Below are 18,331 nucleotides of genomic sequence, written 5' to 3'. Positions count from 1 at the left end.
GCACAACAGCCTTTTTAATGTTTCTGTCCTTCTTCCCTTCCCCTTCTAGGCCTCTAGATACCTGCCCAGCTCCAAGCAACTGGAAAACAAGCGAGAAAGAAGAGCCCACCTGCTACTTCGCCACTCCCTCCCCTGCCCCGAATACGCATGCTCGGGCCACAGCTGGGGCTTAGGGATCGTGGGTGGACAGCTTCCACAGTGAAGGAAGGCTGGGTTCTTGGCGTGTATTTCTCAGCCTCTGTCTTCTTCTTACTCTTCCCTGTACACCTCCCCTCTCCAGTGCAGAGACAGTGACAGTGCAGGGGTGGAATACATCGAGGTGTGGGGGGTGTTTGGGTGGTGGTCAGGATAGGAATAGTAATTATACAACACTATTAGTAATGATCCAGAACTTAAAAGTTTGCAAAGTGTCATAAGTATCATCTCATTTGATTCTTACAACTAGAGCTACAGCCTGAAGGGATTTTAAAGGTCTTTTGGTGCAATCCTCAGTTTTACAAACTGAGCTCCAGAAATAGAGTTCTGCCATGAGCCAGATATGGGATGCTTTCAGGCTTGTGGTAGTTAATGTGTAGCAACCAGCTGTGTGGGTGAATGAGAGAGAACCATATCCAACATATATTTTAAGTTTAACATGAATTACTAGCATTTTTCCCATCAGTTTCTTAAGTCTAAACAAATAACAAAACAATAAATGAGGCTGAAAATTTAACAATCTGTTCTAGCTGGTAGGAGCAGGCTTCAGCACACACCTGGATGGATGCCTAGCAAATAATTTGCCCTCATAGGCCTCAGTTTTTTGGAGGATTTTCTTTAAAATCAGGGAGTTGGATTAGACATAGTCTAAGGTCCTTTTCAGTCTAAATCTGATTGTAAGTAGCAAAAGTGAGGTGTTGGGGGTGCAGGAGTTAGCACGGAAAGATCAGCTGAGATAAGGTAGAAATGTTTTCCCTTCCAGAATTTTCTTAATTAGGTCACATTCCACCGGCTGGGAGTTTCCCTAATTAGCTTAGGAACTCTGCCCTACTTCACTCCACCCCTAGAAAGGTAGTCAATCCACCCTCCTTTGTGTATCTGTATACAGTCACGTCTTAATTTTGTGACAGGTTGAGGTGAAGAGCCACTTTGATGGCCAGGTCAAGAAACCCAGAGAAGCCTAGATTGACAGTGTATTTGCAGTATACGAGATGATAAACTGAAGTTGTCACTCAAATAGCAATAATACTACAAATACTGGCTTAAAGTGTAAACTCATCATTCAAGGTCCTATACAACATGGTCCCATAATTATCACCCATACATTCTACCAAATTGGATCCAAGAAGATTTATTATACCCCAAACCTATCCCACATTTTCCTACTTCCATAAGTTTGTTCTCACTGTTTTTTTCTCCTTGCATTGCCCTCTCTCTAGTTCTTCTACTCTGACATTTTTCAAGGTTAATCTCAACATGTCACTGCCTTTGTGAAGCCTTTCTTTGTCCCTACTACAAAAAGAGCTAGAGTCAGGACACTTCAGTTCAAATCATGGTTGAGATATTAGCCTATATTTCATCTAATTTTTAAAATTATATATTTTATAAGCCTAACTTACATATTAGCCTTCAAAGTTTTAAATAAATGCAAGTTTTATTACTTCAAAACATCAACAGATCTGTGATTTTGTCAGTTTGGGTGGTTCTTCTATGGATAACAGAGATCATAAACCCTCTGTATCTTAGAAGATGCTATTTTATAAGTTGTTTGGCCTGACTTCTTCCCCCCCCAAATCTTCATGATGACTAGGCTTTCCATACTTAGGCTGGTTCTCTGATGATGATGATGATGATGATGATGATGATGATGATGATGATAACATTTATATAGCACTTTAAGGTTTGCAAAGTGCTTTAAAATACTATGAACAGTCATGTGAGGATTGCAATCTTCACAACAACCTGGAAAGTAGGTAGTACTAAGCAGATTCTTATTACCCCCATTTTTCAGGTGAGAAAACTGAGGCAGACAGTGGTCACACAGCTAGTAAATGTCCAAGGTTGAATTTGAGCTCAGACCTTCCTGACTCCAGCTCCTGAACTCTATCCATTCTGCCACTAACTGTCCATTTAGACTATGATAGTCTAATATTAATACTCAAAAAGCCCTTCTAATCTGGACCTGCCAGAGCTTTCAGTCTGCCCACAGTTTCCACAGTAGTATTGTTGAGGTCAGGGAACCATAATGTTGAGATTAGGGACACTTAGAACCCCAAAATACTGACATGCTGGGTCTTGCTGGATGAATTCAACTCAATCCTTTCAGCCATGGTAAAACAAAAGTTTATTAAAGCCATTATTGGGTTGACTTTTAAGAACCCTAACCATTTGAGATGCTTGTATTGACTAGTGGGCCAGACAGAATCTCAGCTAGACAGAATCAGAGCTGGATTGAATCTAAGTGCCTTCACGGAGGCCAGAGGGACCTTATATACAGAAAGACAGTGGGAAAGATCTAGAGGTGACCAAGTAGTCTTGATGACACTGGGGTAACTTGTTGTAGTTGTTTACCCTTTGTTTTAGAAGAGGACCATGACATGAAGATGAGGACATGACTTACAGCTGACTTTGATTTGAGTGAGGGAGGGCTATGCAAGGTCACCACCTTCACTTTCTTCTCCTGAGCCATCTGGGTCCAGTGGCCTGATATTCATCAGGACGGCTGGAGATAGCCCCGGAAGCAATATGAGACCCTGATCTTTTTAGATTAAGGTCTTATATAGCATTCTCTCTTTGAGTGACATGAATGGGCTTCTTTCAGTAGTTACTCAAGGGATGGCCATTTAATAAAAAAAAAAAAAAATCAAACTGGGAAGGAAAGACCCTCAGGGTTCCTGGGTAAAAGAGAAGTAGTTACTATTTAGCATTTGACTGTTGATGTAATCAAGGGTGGGTGGGAAACATTTGGAGGCAATCAGGAGTTATTGGACTATGGAGAGCTGGGGTAGGAAGCAGGTGGGGCAATCCTGAGTTAACAGATAATGGAGGGCTAGGCTAGGTTAAGGGCAACAAGAAAAGCAAGATTAACTGGGAAGGTTCCAGGAGTTCCCAGAGTCTGTACCCCATCAGTATTTTCATAAATTTGAGTTATTAAAATTGTTGTTATTTGTAAATATGCCTTACTGATGCCTTTTTTTGAACATTATAATTATTTCAAACCCCACTTGTAGATTAAATTCTACCTTGTGAAAAAGAAAAACAAGTTAAAACATCTAATACTATGATAATGTGTGCAGTGTTCTAGCACAGGTAAAGAGTACTACTGACTGGTGGAGTCAGAAGACCTGGGTTCAAATTTAGCCTCTGATGCTTACTACTTGTAGTCTGTTTCATGGTGTGAGGAAGTATGCTTTTTTTCAGTCATTTAGATTTTTTTTTTTAGGTTTTTACTTCCTTTTAGTGATCTTGTGAAATCCTTTTGTTTCCCTGTAAAGCTTCCAAACTAATCAAAAGATCACAACATATTTTAGATTTTCTCCCATTCATCCCACAGCTGATAGACTTGTTAAATACTAAATCTTATCTCTCTATGACCTGTGGGTAATTGTTACTATTTATTTGGTTTTCATTCCTTGGCCATGTTTCTCAATATCTTGGCCTTTGGTGCTTCCTGTCTTGGATTATGTGCCTAGGAGGAGGCTACCAGCCCAGTTTAATTTGTACTATGCTTCAGTAAATGCTTTTTAATTAATGATGATTCACATTAATTACAATAATAGCTCGCATTTTAAAGGTGTTTTACATACCACCACTTAAGTTATATTTGATCTTATCTTTAAAATTATATATATATTTTTGATAAAAAAAACTCTGCCTTTTCTCTTTCTCACCCCAACCCTCCCCTCCTCTACCCTCCCCCTACATGAAACAAAAGAGAAACAAATCCTGTTAAAAACATGTATAGTGTAACGTAAGCTTCTCTGGTCATGCCCAGTTCTAACATGGAGATGCCATTGAGAGGTCTTTTGAGAATGCCCAGTTTGCCTCTTTGTTCCCTGCCCTGTGGGTGGTCTCCTTTGATTGGCTGCCTTCATCTTTAAAATTGTTGAGACTGAGCTGTTTGACCCTGTCCAATGTGATCTTTTCACCCAGAGTGGAGGAGATGAACTGGGACAGGGAGAGGGGAAGGACTTGCTTCCTCTCTTTTAACTCCAGCTCTGAGGAATGGGTTTTTTGGTATTTACTTCTATGCTTTGTGGTCCTTAGTTTCAGGTGCCAGAGGTGGTCCTCACAAGACCAAGAGTTTGGGCCATGGCAACTTTGGAGCCAGGATTGCCAATAAGGTAGTACAGTCAACCAAACCATTGAGGGAATAGCCAGAGTGCCAAGGATTTGGACCCAAGTCAGGTTTTGGACTGGGAAGTGGGACTGTGATCTCTACCACCTGAGCTAAACTATGAACTTAATCCCCTTTCCTTCTCTGGGGACTGAGGTGGAGGTGGAGGGAACAGTATTCTTCCCACATGTGGGGGGGGAATGAGCTTATATATTTGTAATTATATCTTTTGAAGATATATATATTTGAAAATATATATTCACATATATATACATATATGAAGAAATATATATATATTTCTGTGTAAAAGCTAAGCTGACTCTGTGGCTAATGGAACTGGGGTTCAGGAGAACACCTACTCCTACAACTTTGGGGGAACACCATCAGTGGGGATTGGAGCTATTTGCAGAGAGTATGGTCACCTTTCAGTTTCCTTAAGGGTACTGGACAACCCTGAAGGAATGGTGAAATCTGACACCTGAATTTCAGACAGTGAGGGCCATGGTAGTCTGTGTTATACAGGCAAAACAAATTTGGACATTGGCTAGGTCCAAAAAAATTGTCTTATTTTGTGCTGAGTCCTTTACCTAACTTTTTGTCTTTACAATATTGAAGTCTGTATAAATTGTTCCCCTGATCCGGTTTACTTCACTCTGCATCATCATTTTATACAAATCTTCCCAAGTTTCTCTGAAACCAATTTTTTTTTAACCAGAACTTTGATTTTATTTGTATAGAGAGCTCTTGGTGAGGAGTTTCTTCTCTCACAGCACTTCTGGACGTTTCCTGGCATTTATAGTTGCCTGGGGGTACTCAGAGGTTAAGTACTTAGCTAGGGTAACAAACCAATAAGTGTCAGATGTGGGACTTTAACTGAAGCCTTCCTGGCTCTGTGGCCAATTCTCTATCCATTATATCATGTTGCCTTTCCTTACATTTCACCTTACCACCCTCCAAAGCAGATGACACATAATAGAAACTGAGACATATGGGTCAGGTGACTTGTCCAAGGTCACATAGTAATGACTAATCCAAGCTCTGGGACTTCAAATCCAGTTGTTTTCCCTAAATCCTGTTGATGAGGTTCAGACTCTGGGAGCCTCCTTGAGCTCCCCTTGAATCTTCCCACTTAATCTGGCCTTTCTTACTCAAATCTAATCTTCCCATTTGTTCCGGCAGTCTCAGGAAGCCCATGGGCTTTTCATTATCATTTCAAGTCTCTGTTGCACTCCCCACCCTTGATCCCATCAACCCCATACCCATACTGCCCCTATCAAGATCTCTGGATTGCCCCACCTGCTTCCCACCCAAACCCTCCCTAGTCTGATATCTCCTGATAGCCTCCAGCTGTTTCCAGCCTTTGACCCTCCTTGGACTTCTCCTCAGGACCCTTCCTAAATCCCTTCTCCCATCACCCTGGACTACCAGACCACCCCCCAGATCCCTCCTATACTCTTTTCTGTATTTAAGTCCCACCTTGCCTCTATGAAGGCGCTCAGATGCAATCCAGCTCAGACTCTGTCTATCTGGGATTGCGTCTGGCCGGCTTGTGAATACAAGCGTTACAAAAGCTTAGGCTCCTTAAGAGGCAACCCAATTAGGCGAATCCTTAATAAACTTTGTTTGCTTTGGCTTTAAGAAGGCTTGAGTCGAATTCATTCGAGCACGACCCGGACCGTCGGTATTTTGGGGTTCCTGATCATCCCTAAACCTCATCACTGTGATTCCAAAAGTGTGCCTTTTTCTACTTTCTGGTTGTTATGTGACACCGGATGTCGAATGTCATTCTTACAATGGGGTTGCACTAATTTCTATATGACTTCAATTTTAGTGTGTGTCTCTGGTGAACACTAACATATCTGTTGAATAAGTGAATTTTATGTGTATCTTGTGTCCTTTCCCTCTCACGCTCTGACCCCAGGAGGTTGACTGGGAAGTCTTCAGAGGCCAAGGCCGAAGTTTCCTTTTTCTTTTACACTACTCATACCTCCTGGGATAGGGCTTACATAGAGTGATTGCTTAGTCAATGGTTAAAGGGTAGAGCTTGACGAGCAAGTAATTGAAATTAAGTTTCTCTTAAAAAAAAAAAATCCAAAGAATTCAGATGCGATCAGTCTTCAGTAACAAAATCTTCCCCAGACAAAAGACATGCCTTTCTCCTGTGAATTCTCATAGCCTCTGACAATTTTCTTTCACTTTTGCCCTATGCCTTTTTACTTGTGTTAATAGTAATTTTTTCAGTCCTGTCTGACTCTTTGGGACCCCATTTGGGGTTTTCTTGGCAAAGATGCTAGAATGTTTTTTCCACTTCTTTCTACAGCTCATTTTACAGATGAGGAAGCTGAGGCAGCTGAGGCAAACTCATAGCTAGTGTCTGAGGCCACATCTGAACTTGGTTCCCAACTCCAGGCTCAGTGCTCTATCCACTGCCACTTACCTGCCCTCCTTTACTTGTGGACACCTGTTCAAGACTTCCACCCTCCTCTACCTCCATCTGCCTCTCTGTTATATTCTCCCTGAGGGCAGACAGCATCTATAGCACCTAACAAGGCTTTGCACAGAGCAAATGCCCTATAATACTATATTTCTTGGAGGAAAAGTTTGGGGTATCTCCCTGAGACAAGAAGCACAAAGGTCTGTGTGTGACTTATGGATGCAGTTCAGGGCCTCAGTTTCCCTACTCTGTCTGTAGCCTTAAAGAGGGAAGTCCTGGGGAATTTGGGGAAGAGTCTCTGAAGGAAAAGGTTGACAGGGACAGAGTGGTTGTCCCTCCCTGCCCCCAGCTGACTTTTCAGGTCGGGTGTGGGTGTCCAAAGGTCAAGGGCACAAGGGAGGAAGGAGCATTTGTCCCAAAGGCTGGATACCTGGTGTGAAGGCCAGCTTCTGCCACTAACACACTGTGGGACGGCTGATGATTTACTTCACTGTGGAGCAGTGGCTACAGTGCCTGGTCTGGAGTCAGCAAGAGTTCAAATCCGGCCTCAGACACTAACTGGCTGTGTGACCTTGGGTGAATCACTTCATTCTGTTTGCCTCAGTTTCCTCATCTGTAAAATGACCTGGAGAAGGACATGGCAAACCACTCCTGCATCTCTGTCAAGGAAGCCCCAAACAGTCAATGAAGGGTCGGACACGACTGAAAAGAGCGCAAGGCAGTCTTGATTTTTGTCATCTGCAGAACAGAGAATGACAAGTCTGAGCAACCGTTGACGCCCCTCCACCTGGCATTTAGATGCCAGTCGCTTCTACCCCATGCCCCAGACTCGAAGCCCAGCGCGCCCGGGCTCCACAGCTGCATAAAGAGAGCAAGAGCACAGCCGCTGCCCTACGCATCCCCAAGGCAGCCTGGCACACTAAGCAAGTCTAGCCGAGGGCCCGCCCACCGGCTCTACGTCACGCGGCTTCCAGCCAGTCAGCGGAGGCTTTCAAGGGTTGCCTCCCCGCCGTGGGCTGGCTCGGTATTGAGTGACAGCTCATCCAGCCAATGACGGTGGAGATCTCGGTGAAATTCGAGTCCTTGGGTATCTCAGGTACGTGAGAACGTTCTTTCCCTCAAATACCTTGTAAGTTTTACTTAGGGAGCGCAGGCTTACTTATCGGTGTATGGGGTGTGCTTATCTATTTCCCTTCCCCCACGACAGCCAGCACTTAGACAGCACCTGCTACCTGCCCGGCACGGTGCCAGGCGCTTTCACCAGGATTGTCTCACCTGAGCCTCACAGCTACCCAGAAGGTAGGCGCTTTGTTATCCCTATTTTACAGGTGAGGAAACAAAGGCAGGCAGAGGTTCAGTGACTTGCCCAGGGTCACACAGCTAGGAGCAGGTGTTTGAGGGCCAAGTAGAACTCAAAGCTGCCGACTCCAGGTGCTGCTCTCTCTATACACTGAGATAGCCCTTGGTCTCCTCGGAAGGAGCTGATGGAGGGGCAAGAGGATGGACGCGTCCCGAAGGCGGGATCCGCCGCCATTCCGCCCCCTCCCCCCCCCGTGATAGCTCTGTCCTATACATATACACGCATACCTATACACACGGACACATGCACATACATGTTATCTATGCACATAGATACACGTATACACACACGCATATCTATAGACACATAATACAGGTATACCTACATAGATATACATACGTATTCACATGTGCATCTATAAACACAGAGACATGCATATGAACATGGACATACTTATATGTACACACACACACACTCTCTAGTGCTTTAGAGCTGGCCACGCTGAGCAGCCCAGCAAGTCTCCTTCAGCCTTCCATCCTCACTGGAGGAACAGGAGGTGGGTGTGGGGGGAAGGTCTTCCAAATGACCTGGGCTACCCCTCGGAGGGCCGGGATTTCAGAGGTCGCAGGGTTGTGGACCTCGCTGTATAGTCTCCGTTATCCAGAAAAACCCCAAAGAATCCGGAGGAGGCCGGCTGAAGAGGCCGCTGAAACTCAAGCGGAGCTCCTCAGTCGTCCCCCTCCTCCACCTGTGTGCGGGGGCGGCGGGCGCAAGGAAGCCCAAGCCCAGGGGTGGGGTGGGGTGGGAGGGGGTCAGGGTCCCCGGTGGCTGGTGGGGCCGCCTTGAGTGACGGGGAGGAGGGCCCAGCTGGGGGCCTGACTCAGGGCCAGCTGCGGCCGCCGCCGCCTCCGCTCTCACTCCCCCTACCCTCCCTGAAGTGAGGGGGAGGAAGAGACGACGCAGCTCTGAGGACGCGGGTATCGGAGGGCTAGGCGGAGGGGAGGGAGAGTTTGGGGTGGGGGTGGGGAGAATTCTGCGCCCGAGCCGGGGCGCTGAACCTCGCGGCGCTCCCTGGCCCGGGCCGGAGTCCTCGAGGGGCGGGGCCTGTGCGGCGGGCGGGGCCTGTGCGGCGGGCGGGGCCTGTGCGGCGGGCGGGGCGGGGCCCGGAGCGAGCGAGCAGGAAGGGGGGCCGGAGGGCAGCGGGGGCGGCGCTGCGGCAGTTGCGTGTTGGGTTTTCTGCTGTTCGGAGGGGCCGGTGAGTGAGAGCGGCGCGCGGGCCCGCCGGGGCAGGGCGGGGCCGGGCGGGGCCGGGGCGGGGGGCGCGAGCGGGCTAGGAGAGCCCCTGCGATCCGAGCCCGGCACGCGGCGGGGTAGGGGTCGCGGCCCCTCCCCTCCACCGCCCCCACCCCGGGACCCTGCCAACGGCCTCCTTAACGGCCGCGAGACGTCCCCCCTTTTGCCCCGCCCCTTTCCCCTTCCCCGACTGGGTCTTCTCGGTCCCTTAGACCTCCCCCCCCCTTGCGGGCGAATCCCCTCGAATTCCCCCAAGACTTTCCTCCTTCTGACTCCCCCTCTTCCCACGGTGAGCCTCCCTTCCCAGGCTTTTTCGGAAAGGCTGTCTGCCCTTCCCCCCCAGGGGCTAGCCTCGGAACCGGGGGTGGGGGTGGGGGACTAGCCTCAAAACCTGCGCCCTCCCATTATCCGAGGCTAGCCCCTGCGTCAGAGGAACCGGCTTCCACTTCTCTCGGGGGCTGCCTCCTCCCGGGGACCCTGGAGACGTGGGCGGGGGCAGGCGAGCCTCCAAGCCGCCGGAGCTGCCGGTTCTGGGCTCTTGTTAGGCCGCTCACCTGAAGAGCCCCTTGGGACGCCCTGCCTCTCCCCCAGCGCTTTGCCCGGCGCCGCTGCCAGCCGCACCGTCACGCACTTACCAGCTTTGAGCCTCCACCTCGCAGAAACCCCTTTCCTTTCCTTCTCTCCATCCCTTCATTTCTTCTTCCTTATTGACACCCTGTTTCTTCCTTCCTTCATGTTAGGAGTCTAATCCTTCTCGTGTCTCTGCCCCCAACAGACTTCCTTTGCTCCCCTTTAGCCCCCCCCTTTTCCTGGGGCCGTTCAGAAACGGTTTGCATGCTTCCTGCGTGCCAAGCACTTTGGCCTATCTGTCTTTTGTAGGAACTGGGATCCTTTCCTCCTTTGAAGCTCCTTGCTTCCTTTCAGCAAGCAGCCCTTGACCCCTTTCCTGATATTTCTGACCGTTTGCTGTCTCTCATGCTGAGGGACTGAGCGATCCAGAGGCCTCTGAAGGGTGATGCAGGGCGTTTGACACGGTTTAAGAAGAGTTACCAGAAACTGCCACCTTGATAGCTCACATACTACTTCCACCACTCACTTTGAAATGAACTCTGCTTCCCATTTCCTAGAGGACACCCGACTAGCACAGACAGAACTTGAGAGTTAAAATGGACACTTGATGTCCAGGTAGTTGCAGTTAGTGTGTTCATATTTTTAGTGTAGTGGCTACTCAGAGTTTTATGTCTTAAATGGTAGGCTACAGCTTTTAAGATTAAGATGGCAGATTTTGATAACATACTATGTTTTGCTTTCCAATAGCTTGAGAGCATTTTGCTTTAATGACTAGTACTTAAACTTTCTTACAACTGCTAAAATACTTTAAGTCACTTTTTGACTTTTTTTTCATCAGGGAAATGTTTGATAGGACAACAGGTAGACATCCCAAGTGCTTTATGGTAACCTCAAAACGTGGGGAAGAAGACAAAGGCCTCCAGAACGTTGGGTGGTCATGGATAGGGTAGGCAGGTGTGGATGAATTTTGATCTGCCTTGTTGGGAGGGAACAACCACAATGAGATCACAAATCCATTTGAGAAAGTTTCTGGGCTGTCCATTTTGTACCTTAAAGCAATTGATACAAATGTGGTTACTGTAAAAATGTTGAAACATATTTATTATAGAAATATAAAAAATGATGTGAACTATAACTTTACTGTGATGGACTTTTAAAGTAATCCATAGAAGTTAGAGGTCAATCAGGAATTTACTGATTTTACAACAGTAATTGGAATTTTTCCAAGCATAGCGGCAATTTCATTACATCTCAGCGTTAGATCCTGTATATGCTATAGTCAACATTATGCTCATCAGTTTAGTCAGTATTTAGACTTTGGAATTTAATTACTAATTAATGGTGTTACCTTGGGCAAGTCATGTAATACCTCAAGGCCTTAGTTTCTTTTGTCTTTAAAGTGAAGTTATTGAATTGTTGACTTCGTAAGGTCTTACCCAATTCTGTGACTTCACTATATGAAGATTACATTGAGCTAAAATTCAGAGGGGGCAGCTAGGTGGCACAGTGGATAGAACACTGGGCTTGGGAATTAGGGAAGATTCATCTTCATGAATTCAAATTTAGTCTCAGACGCTTTCTAAGTGTCCCTGGGCAAGTCACACCACTGTTTGCCTCAATTTACTCATCTGTAAAATGAGCTGGAGAAGGAAATGGCAGACTATTCCAGTATTTTTGCCAAGAAAATCCTAAATGGGATCCCTAAGAGTTGGACATGACTGAACAATAAAAACATTTGGAGAAGGTGTGGTAGCGTGTATGTAATATCTGACATTGAGTGTACTCCTCAGTACATTCATCCCTTATAATAGGATGTTATATAGAGGTCAAGAAGATCAATGTCCTTTCTGTGATTCCTTCTAGCCTATAGATTCTTAACCTTTTTTGTGTCATGGAATCATGTTTGTGTTACTTATATTCATAATTGAAGGAAATGCTAAATTTTAGTTAGAGGTTAGTGAAAATAAAGATGTGATTTTGTTTTTTCTTCCCTCATTTAAGTTCACAGACCCTTTGAAATCTATCCATGGATACCTTGAAGGTTAATGGACCCCAGGTTATGAACCCCTGTTCTAAACTGTTTCTCTTTTGAGTGGAGGCACGGACTCAAATTACCACCATCTTTGTGTGTGTTACAGAGATAACTATTTTACAAGTGTTATCTTGTTTTCTAATAAGTAAGAATGAGAGAAAACAGATGGACAGCCCAGCACTCCCATGAAGTTAAAGAGTGAGAGGAAGGCTGATAACATGTGGATCTTCTCTTAAGAGGACTGCGTAGTAGTTGAAAGACAAAAGCAAGAACTGAACAAGAACAGAAGACACAGGAGCATCCCAATGGTGAAGTCATGGATCCATCAGAATATCCATTTAGTGTCCTAGAAAGTTTTAGAATTTAAAAAGGCATTTAGTTTCCAGGGCTAGGGAACCTGGGGCCACATGTGGCCCTCTTGGTCCTTAGGTGTGGCCCTTTGAGACCAAACTTCACGAAACAAATCTCCTTAATAAAAGGATTTGTCCTATAAAACTTGGACTTAGTCAAAAGGCTGCACCCAAGGACTTAGAAGGCCACAGTTTCCCCACCCCTGGTTTAGCTACATGAGGTAGCATGGTATTTTAGAAAGGGCACTGGATTTCTGACTGGAGTCAGAAGACCTGGCTTTGAATCTCAACTTGGTAATTACTTATAGTGTGACCCTGAACAAATCATTCCTCTTTTTTGGGACTTTTTTTTGTTTATCTGCAAGATAAGGCAATTGAACTAAATGATCTATAGGTTTTTTTCAACTCTAAAGCAATGATCCTATGAGCCTAAATGCTTTGTGTGATAACCCTTTCCAGTTGTCCTGATCTATATCTGGCCACTGGACTCAGATGGCTCCGGGGGAGAAAGTGAGGCTAGTGACTTTGCATAGCCCTCCCTCACTTAAAACCAGTTCACTTGCAAGTCATGGCATCATCTTCCTGATGTCATAGTGCTTTTCAAGAAGGAAGGACAAACCATAACACAACCTGTGTAAGGTGCTATGAGATAAAAAAAGTGATAAACACCATCAAGTGATCAATAAGACAGCAGTTTTATTTAGGACAGACAAGAAGTATATAACTATAAAACCAAATATAAGAGGATAAATATATAGAAGAGGTACAAGTAAACTACCATGTCATATGGTAGGAGGATCAGCATGGTATAGTGGAAAGTGCACAGGATTTTGTGTGAGAATACCTGGGTCAAAATAACTTTTGGCTGCCATTTACTACTACCTTTGCCATCTTGGGCTTTTTTACAACTTTGGGTGCCTTAGAATCATACTGTTTTAGAGTTGCAAGGGAACTGAGTATCAATCTAGTCTATCCATACACAAAAGGAATCAGTAGCATATCAAATAAGTGGACATTGAGTCTGGGCTTGAAGACCTCCAGTGAGGGTGAATCCACCACATTCCAGGGCATCCCATTCTGCTTTTAGACAGCTCTAAGTGTTAGAGAATTTTTCCTGCTATCAAGGCTAAATTTGTCTTTTTGCAAATTCTACTTTTTGCTTTTGCTTCTGCCCTTTGGAGCAAAATAGAACAAATTTAATTTCTCTTCCACATGACAACTGAAGACAACTGTCATGTTCCTCTTTGAGTCTTTTCTTCAGGCTAAACATCCCCAGTTTCTTCAGCCTGCCTTCATGAAATGTAGACTAAGGGCTTTTTACCATTCTTGTTCTCTTGGATGTTGTCTAACTTATGGATGTCTTCCTTACACTATGACACCCAGAACTGATTATAATACTCAGTTCTCTAATAGAGGGACTGTCACATTTTCATTCCTGAAGTTATTCCTTTCTTAATGTTAACCAAAATTTCATTAGCTTCTTAGGTCACCACTTCATACTGCTCACTCATACTGAGCTCGTAGTACATTAAAGCCCCCAGATCTTTTTCAGAGGAACTTCCCCTCTTGTACTTGTGAAATTGATTTTTTGGACCCAAGTGTTAGACTTCATGTTTATCACTTAGTTTATTGGATGATCTAGCCTTCCAGGGTCTTGTGGGATCCTGATTCTATCATTCAAGATGTTAACTGATGAACATGCTACTTATGCCTTTATCCAAATCATTGATTCAAAAAGAGAAGCACACCACCACACACATATCTTTTCATTCTTAATTTCCTCATATGTAAAATTAGGATATGGGATTTGATGAATTTCTGAGATCCTTCAACTTTATGATTGTCATTTCAAAAGATCATCTCATGATGATCTTCCTAGCAATGGATAATTATGCTGTCAGGACTCTTAAATTTCAAGTAAGACCATTTACTGTTGAAGGTATCAGGGAAAGCCACATGGAGAGATGCCTTTGAAGGTTGGGAAGCATCAAGAAGCAATACAGTGTAGTGGTTAGAGTCCTGGGTTTGGAGTCAGAAAGACTTGGGATTGAATCCTGCCTAAATCACTTAAAAGCTTGGGAAAGTCTCTTAACTTCCCTGGTCTCAGTTTCTTTCTCTGCAAATTAAGGGGGCTTTAGAAAGTCCCTGCCAGCTCTAAATTAATGATATTAATGATTTCAGCCAGTAGAGGAGAGAGAAGGGATTTGTGCATTGTAGTAAGTACACAAAAAGGCAGGTAGGCTTTAGGAATGGTGAGTGTGAGGTTAGTTTGGCAAGAATGGCAGTAAAGTGAAATAAGCACAAGTTCTGTGCTTAGCTCCGTGCTGTGAGAGAAAAGGTTTACAAGTCTGAGGAGAAATGACTCTGTGTGTGTGTAGGAAATAAGCAATACAAAACTACAGTTCAGGTGATGTCATGAAACAGTGCCTGATTATGTGTCAGGTAAGCAGTTTGGATATAGTTGGTGGTGACTTAAGAAGTGGGAGAAATCACTGGAGTCCAGAGTAGTTAGGGAATACTAGATAAGCCAGAATTGAAACATGAGTAGGATTTGTTTGGGCAGAAAGAAGGGGTGAGGGTGTTCAAAGAGGAAGACTAACTCAGGTATATGAGAGTGGACGTTTTCGGAGCATAGGGTGTTCACACAGAAGAGTGGACATGTTAGAACAGAGTTTGTGAGAGGGAGTAATGGGAAAGAAAAATGTGAATTCTTGTAATCAGTCTGTGATTTATTTTCATGGATTCTGCTTAAATAAAAAAAACAACTTGATTAATGAAGTAATTGAGAGGATAAGAAGGGAGCCATTCTGGTGACTCTTTAGGAAAAAGTTTGGACCAGAGAGAGGCATTTACTATAAGGAAGGCACAGTGTGCATCAGATGACAAGGAAAGAGCATATTATATAAAAAGACATGTGGATGCATAGGAAATTCACCATCAGCTTAGAGTTTTAAAAACATTTGCAGAAAAATGGAAGCAGTGGCAGATTACTGGATCTTTACAGAAGGATAGCACAGTTTTGTGAGTATTGAATGCTAAAGCTCAGAATTAGCTCTATTGGACAAGGGAAGCTAAGGACAATGCAAAAAGGTGGGCTTTTTAAAGCTCCATTGGGAATAAGACGATGGAAGAAGGGTAGGATTGCTGCTGAGGTGGATGGAATAATGATAGTGATGTAGAAGGTGAAGCTCACCGACTTGTTTGGATTCTTTTCTTTGCCAAAGAGAATGATAATTGAACTGGAAAAGAAAGAAGGAAAATGGCTAATAGAGAGTTGATATCCAAGATTAGTAAAGAGATAGGGGGCACTTAGATTCACTAGACGGGTGAATTTAAGTCGGCATGTCCAGATGAATTGTATCCTAGGGTATTGAAAAAATTGGCAGATGTGATTGTTGTGATTGTTGAGCCAAAGTCATTGATCTTTGAAAGATCATGAAGCATTGCTGAGGTCTCATAGGATTGGAAAAGGGCAAATGTCATGATCTTAAAAAAAAGGGAAGAGAATGGAGACTGAACTATAGGCCAGTGAGCTTAATGATAATTACTGGAAAAGTTCTAGAACATATTATTAAAGGCATGATTAGTGAGCATCCAGAAAAGGATGTAGTGATCACAATGAACTAGAGTGGTTTCAAGAACAAGTCATGCAAGACTCACCTCATTTCCTTGTTTGACTAAGCTCCCTAGACTGGTAATCATGGGAGTGCTAAGGGATAGTTTACCTAGATTTTTAACAAAGCATTTGACAAAGTCTCTCTAGCTATGCCCATGGAAAAGCTGTAAATAATAGAATAGTTAGGTGTATTTGGAGCTAGTTGAATGACTAGATCCAAAGAACCATTAATGATTTAATGCCTGTTTAGAAAGAAGTATTCCAAAGATCTGAGCTAGATCTGGTACTGTTGGACATTTTTATCAGTGACTTTCGTAGAGAAGTAGATAAAATATTTAGCACATTTGCAGATGAAACAAAAGTGGGACAGCAAAGAGAGACACTGAAAGAATCAGGATTCTGAGTGACCTTGGCAAGCTGGGGTATGGGACTGAATCCAGTCAGACTAACTTAGTAGGCAAAATGTAAAATCTTAACAATAGGAACCCACTACTAGGCCCATCAGAGCTGGGTCATTCTCCCATTCCTTTCTTCTAAGGTGACTTCTGCTTCCACTCACATACAGGGTCTGTGTTGGGTTCAAGCCTAGAAGAGCCTGGCCTGTAGTAGAAGGAATTAGGTTCCTTTTTATCACACTCTTTGAATCATTAAATACATTTCCCTCTAACCTAAGGACAGTTTACATAAAGCTTAGGTTTTAGTTTATGTCTCACATGTCCTCAAAAAGATGCTGTGTACAATATGAATCAAGAATGGGATATTTATTTCCTATACTCAAAAGAAAGGAGTAATAACTAATATTTATGTGGCACTTTAAGGCTTGCAAAGTCCATTACCAATATCATGGGATCCTAACTTGTAGCTTTGGGAGATAGGTGCTCTTAAGCCCCTTTTACAGATGAGGAACTTGAGGTTAAAAGGAGGTTCAGTGTCACTTAGCTAATAAGTGTCAGAGACCAATGCAGCGTGTCCTTGAATGTCCCTTGACAGATTGGAACTAAACAAGTGGCAGCTCTGTTTTACTCAGCTAAGAGTTTGATAATTAAAATGATCTAAATACGAAGAAGTTTGCAGTGCCAATTAGGCATTTTACATTTCACCTCAGCTCTTCATTGCTCCCTCATGTCTGGCAAACCCGGCTAGGAATTTGACGCATCTTCTGTCCAGTGGTTATTATCTCCAAGAGTACTGGAGTCGTTATCAGGTATTGCTGTTGTCAGGTAGCTCCAACCAAGGAGGCAGAATCGACAGGCTTCCAGAATTCACAAGATGGCCTCTAATCCTGGTCATGTCCACTACGAGATCAAGAACAAACACAGAAAAAGCAACTCCCAAACCAGGATGAGGATTAGTAGGTTCATGTGCCAATTAAAATACTTATTAGCTATGTAATCAGGGGACAATCATAGAGACATAGAAGGGACCTCCGAGGTTGTCTAGGTCAACCCCCTCATTTTATAGATTAAGAAACTGAGGTAGGTCTACAGGGGGGATAAGTAACTTGCTCAAGGTTATTGACACAAGTAGCATCGGAGGTGAGATTTGAACACAAGTTCTCCAACTCCAAAGCCAATGCTATTTCTCATGTATCATGCTGCCTTTCAGGACCTCAGTTCCCTCATTTGTAAAATGAAGATGTATTTGCATTACATATCTCATAGGGTTATGAGGAGTGTACTCTGTAAACCCAAAAGTGTGGTTTAAATGTGAGTAGTTCCTACTTGGGCAACTGGGCCTAGAGTCAGGAAGACCTGACTTCAAATTTGTCCTCAGATGCATACAAGCTGTGTGACCCTGGGTAAGTCACTTTACCCTGTTTGCCTCAATTTCCTCATCTGTAAAATGAGCTGGAGAAGGAAATGGCAAACCATTGCAATATCTTTGCCAAGAAAGCCCCAAATGAGGTCATGAAGAGTTGGACATGACTGAAAATGGCTGAACAAGAGCAATAGATTGTTCCTACTTAAGGAATTCTGTATATGGAAAGTGATAGTACATACTTGCCGATAAAACAGACCTGTGGATAAGGGGGAATGTGTGATTATCAAGGACCATTTATACAGATCTTTACCGAACATTTTAAGTTAAATTTAATGAAGCCTGTCAGTTTAATTTGAGCACAATTCTAAAGATTCTTTTCTGGACATAAGTGAAGTTTCCAGGGCAACATACATTTTTTTGAAACTGGGTCTTTGGTTACATTAGTGTAGGGAAATCTAGGTGAGGAACCAGAAAATTTCAACTAATTCTTCCTTTAAAAAAAATCAACAATGTAATTGCTGTAATTTGCTTCAGAGTGGTTCCTGCTGAATGAAAAAATGACATTACTGATTGCCCTTCAGGGGGCACATGTTTAAATGCAAAATGTCCTGGCAATTTGAAACAGAAGGTCCGATGGTGCTATTCCATTGGTTAAAAGCCTTC

At 43.9% G+C, this 18,331-nt stretch overlaps 2 protein-coding genes across 9 annotated transcripts in view; one reads left to right on the top strand and one right to left on the bottom strand.

Moving 5' to 3' along the window:
• INA (internexin neuronal intermediate filament protein alpha) overlaps window positions 1-10,133 on the bottom strand; it is a 51,353-nt gene extending 41,220 nt beyond the window's left edge. Inside the window, exon 1 of the mRNA XM_072621422.1 lies at window positions 9,975-10,133. Coding sequence (XP_072477523.1) covers window positions 9,975-10,033 — 59 coding nt within the window. The 5' untranslated portion in view covers window positions 10,034-10,133. The remainder of the gene's footprint in view (window positions 1-9,974) is intronic.
• The window catches only part of NT5C2 (5'-nucleotidase, cytosolic II), a 116,614-nt gene continuing 106,140 nt past the window's right edge, over window positions 7,858-18,331 (top strand). The window contains exon 1 of one of the 8 annotated variants that reach the window (XM_072621417.1): window positions 7,858-8,045. The gene's annotated coding sequence lies outside the window, so the exon portion shown is untranslated. Of the gene's footprint in view, window positions 8,046-8,905; window positions 9,024-9,169; window positions 9,302-18,331 lie in introns of those variants that run through there. The other 7 variants (XM_072621395.1, XM_072621359.1, XM_072621402.1 and 4 more) reach the window with 7 other exon arrangements.

The sequence above is a fragment of the Notamacropus eugenii genome, chromosome 1 (genome assembly GCF_028372415.1).
Source record: "Notamacropus eugenii isolate mMacEug1 chromosome 1, mMacEug1.pri_v2, whole genome shotgun sequence".
NCBI classification, from domain to species: Eukaryota; Metazoa; Chordata; class Mammalia; order Diprotodontia; family Macropodidae; genus Notamacropus; species Notamacropus eugenii.
This window is presented reverse-complemented; position numbering and strand designations above follow the sequence as displayed.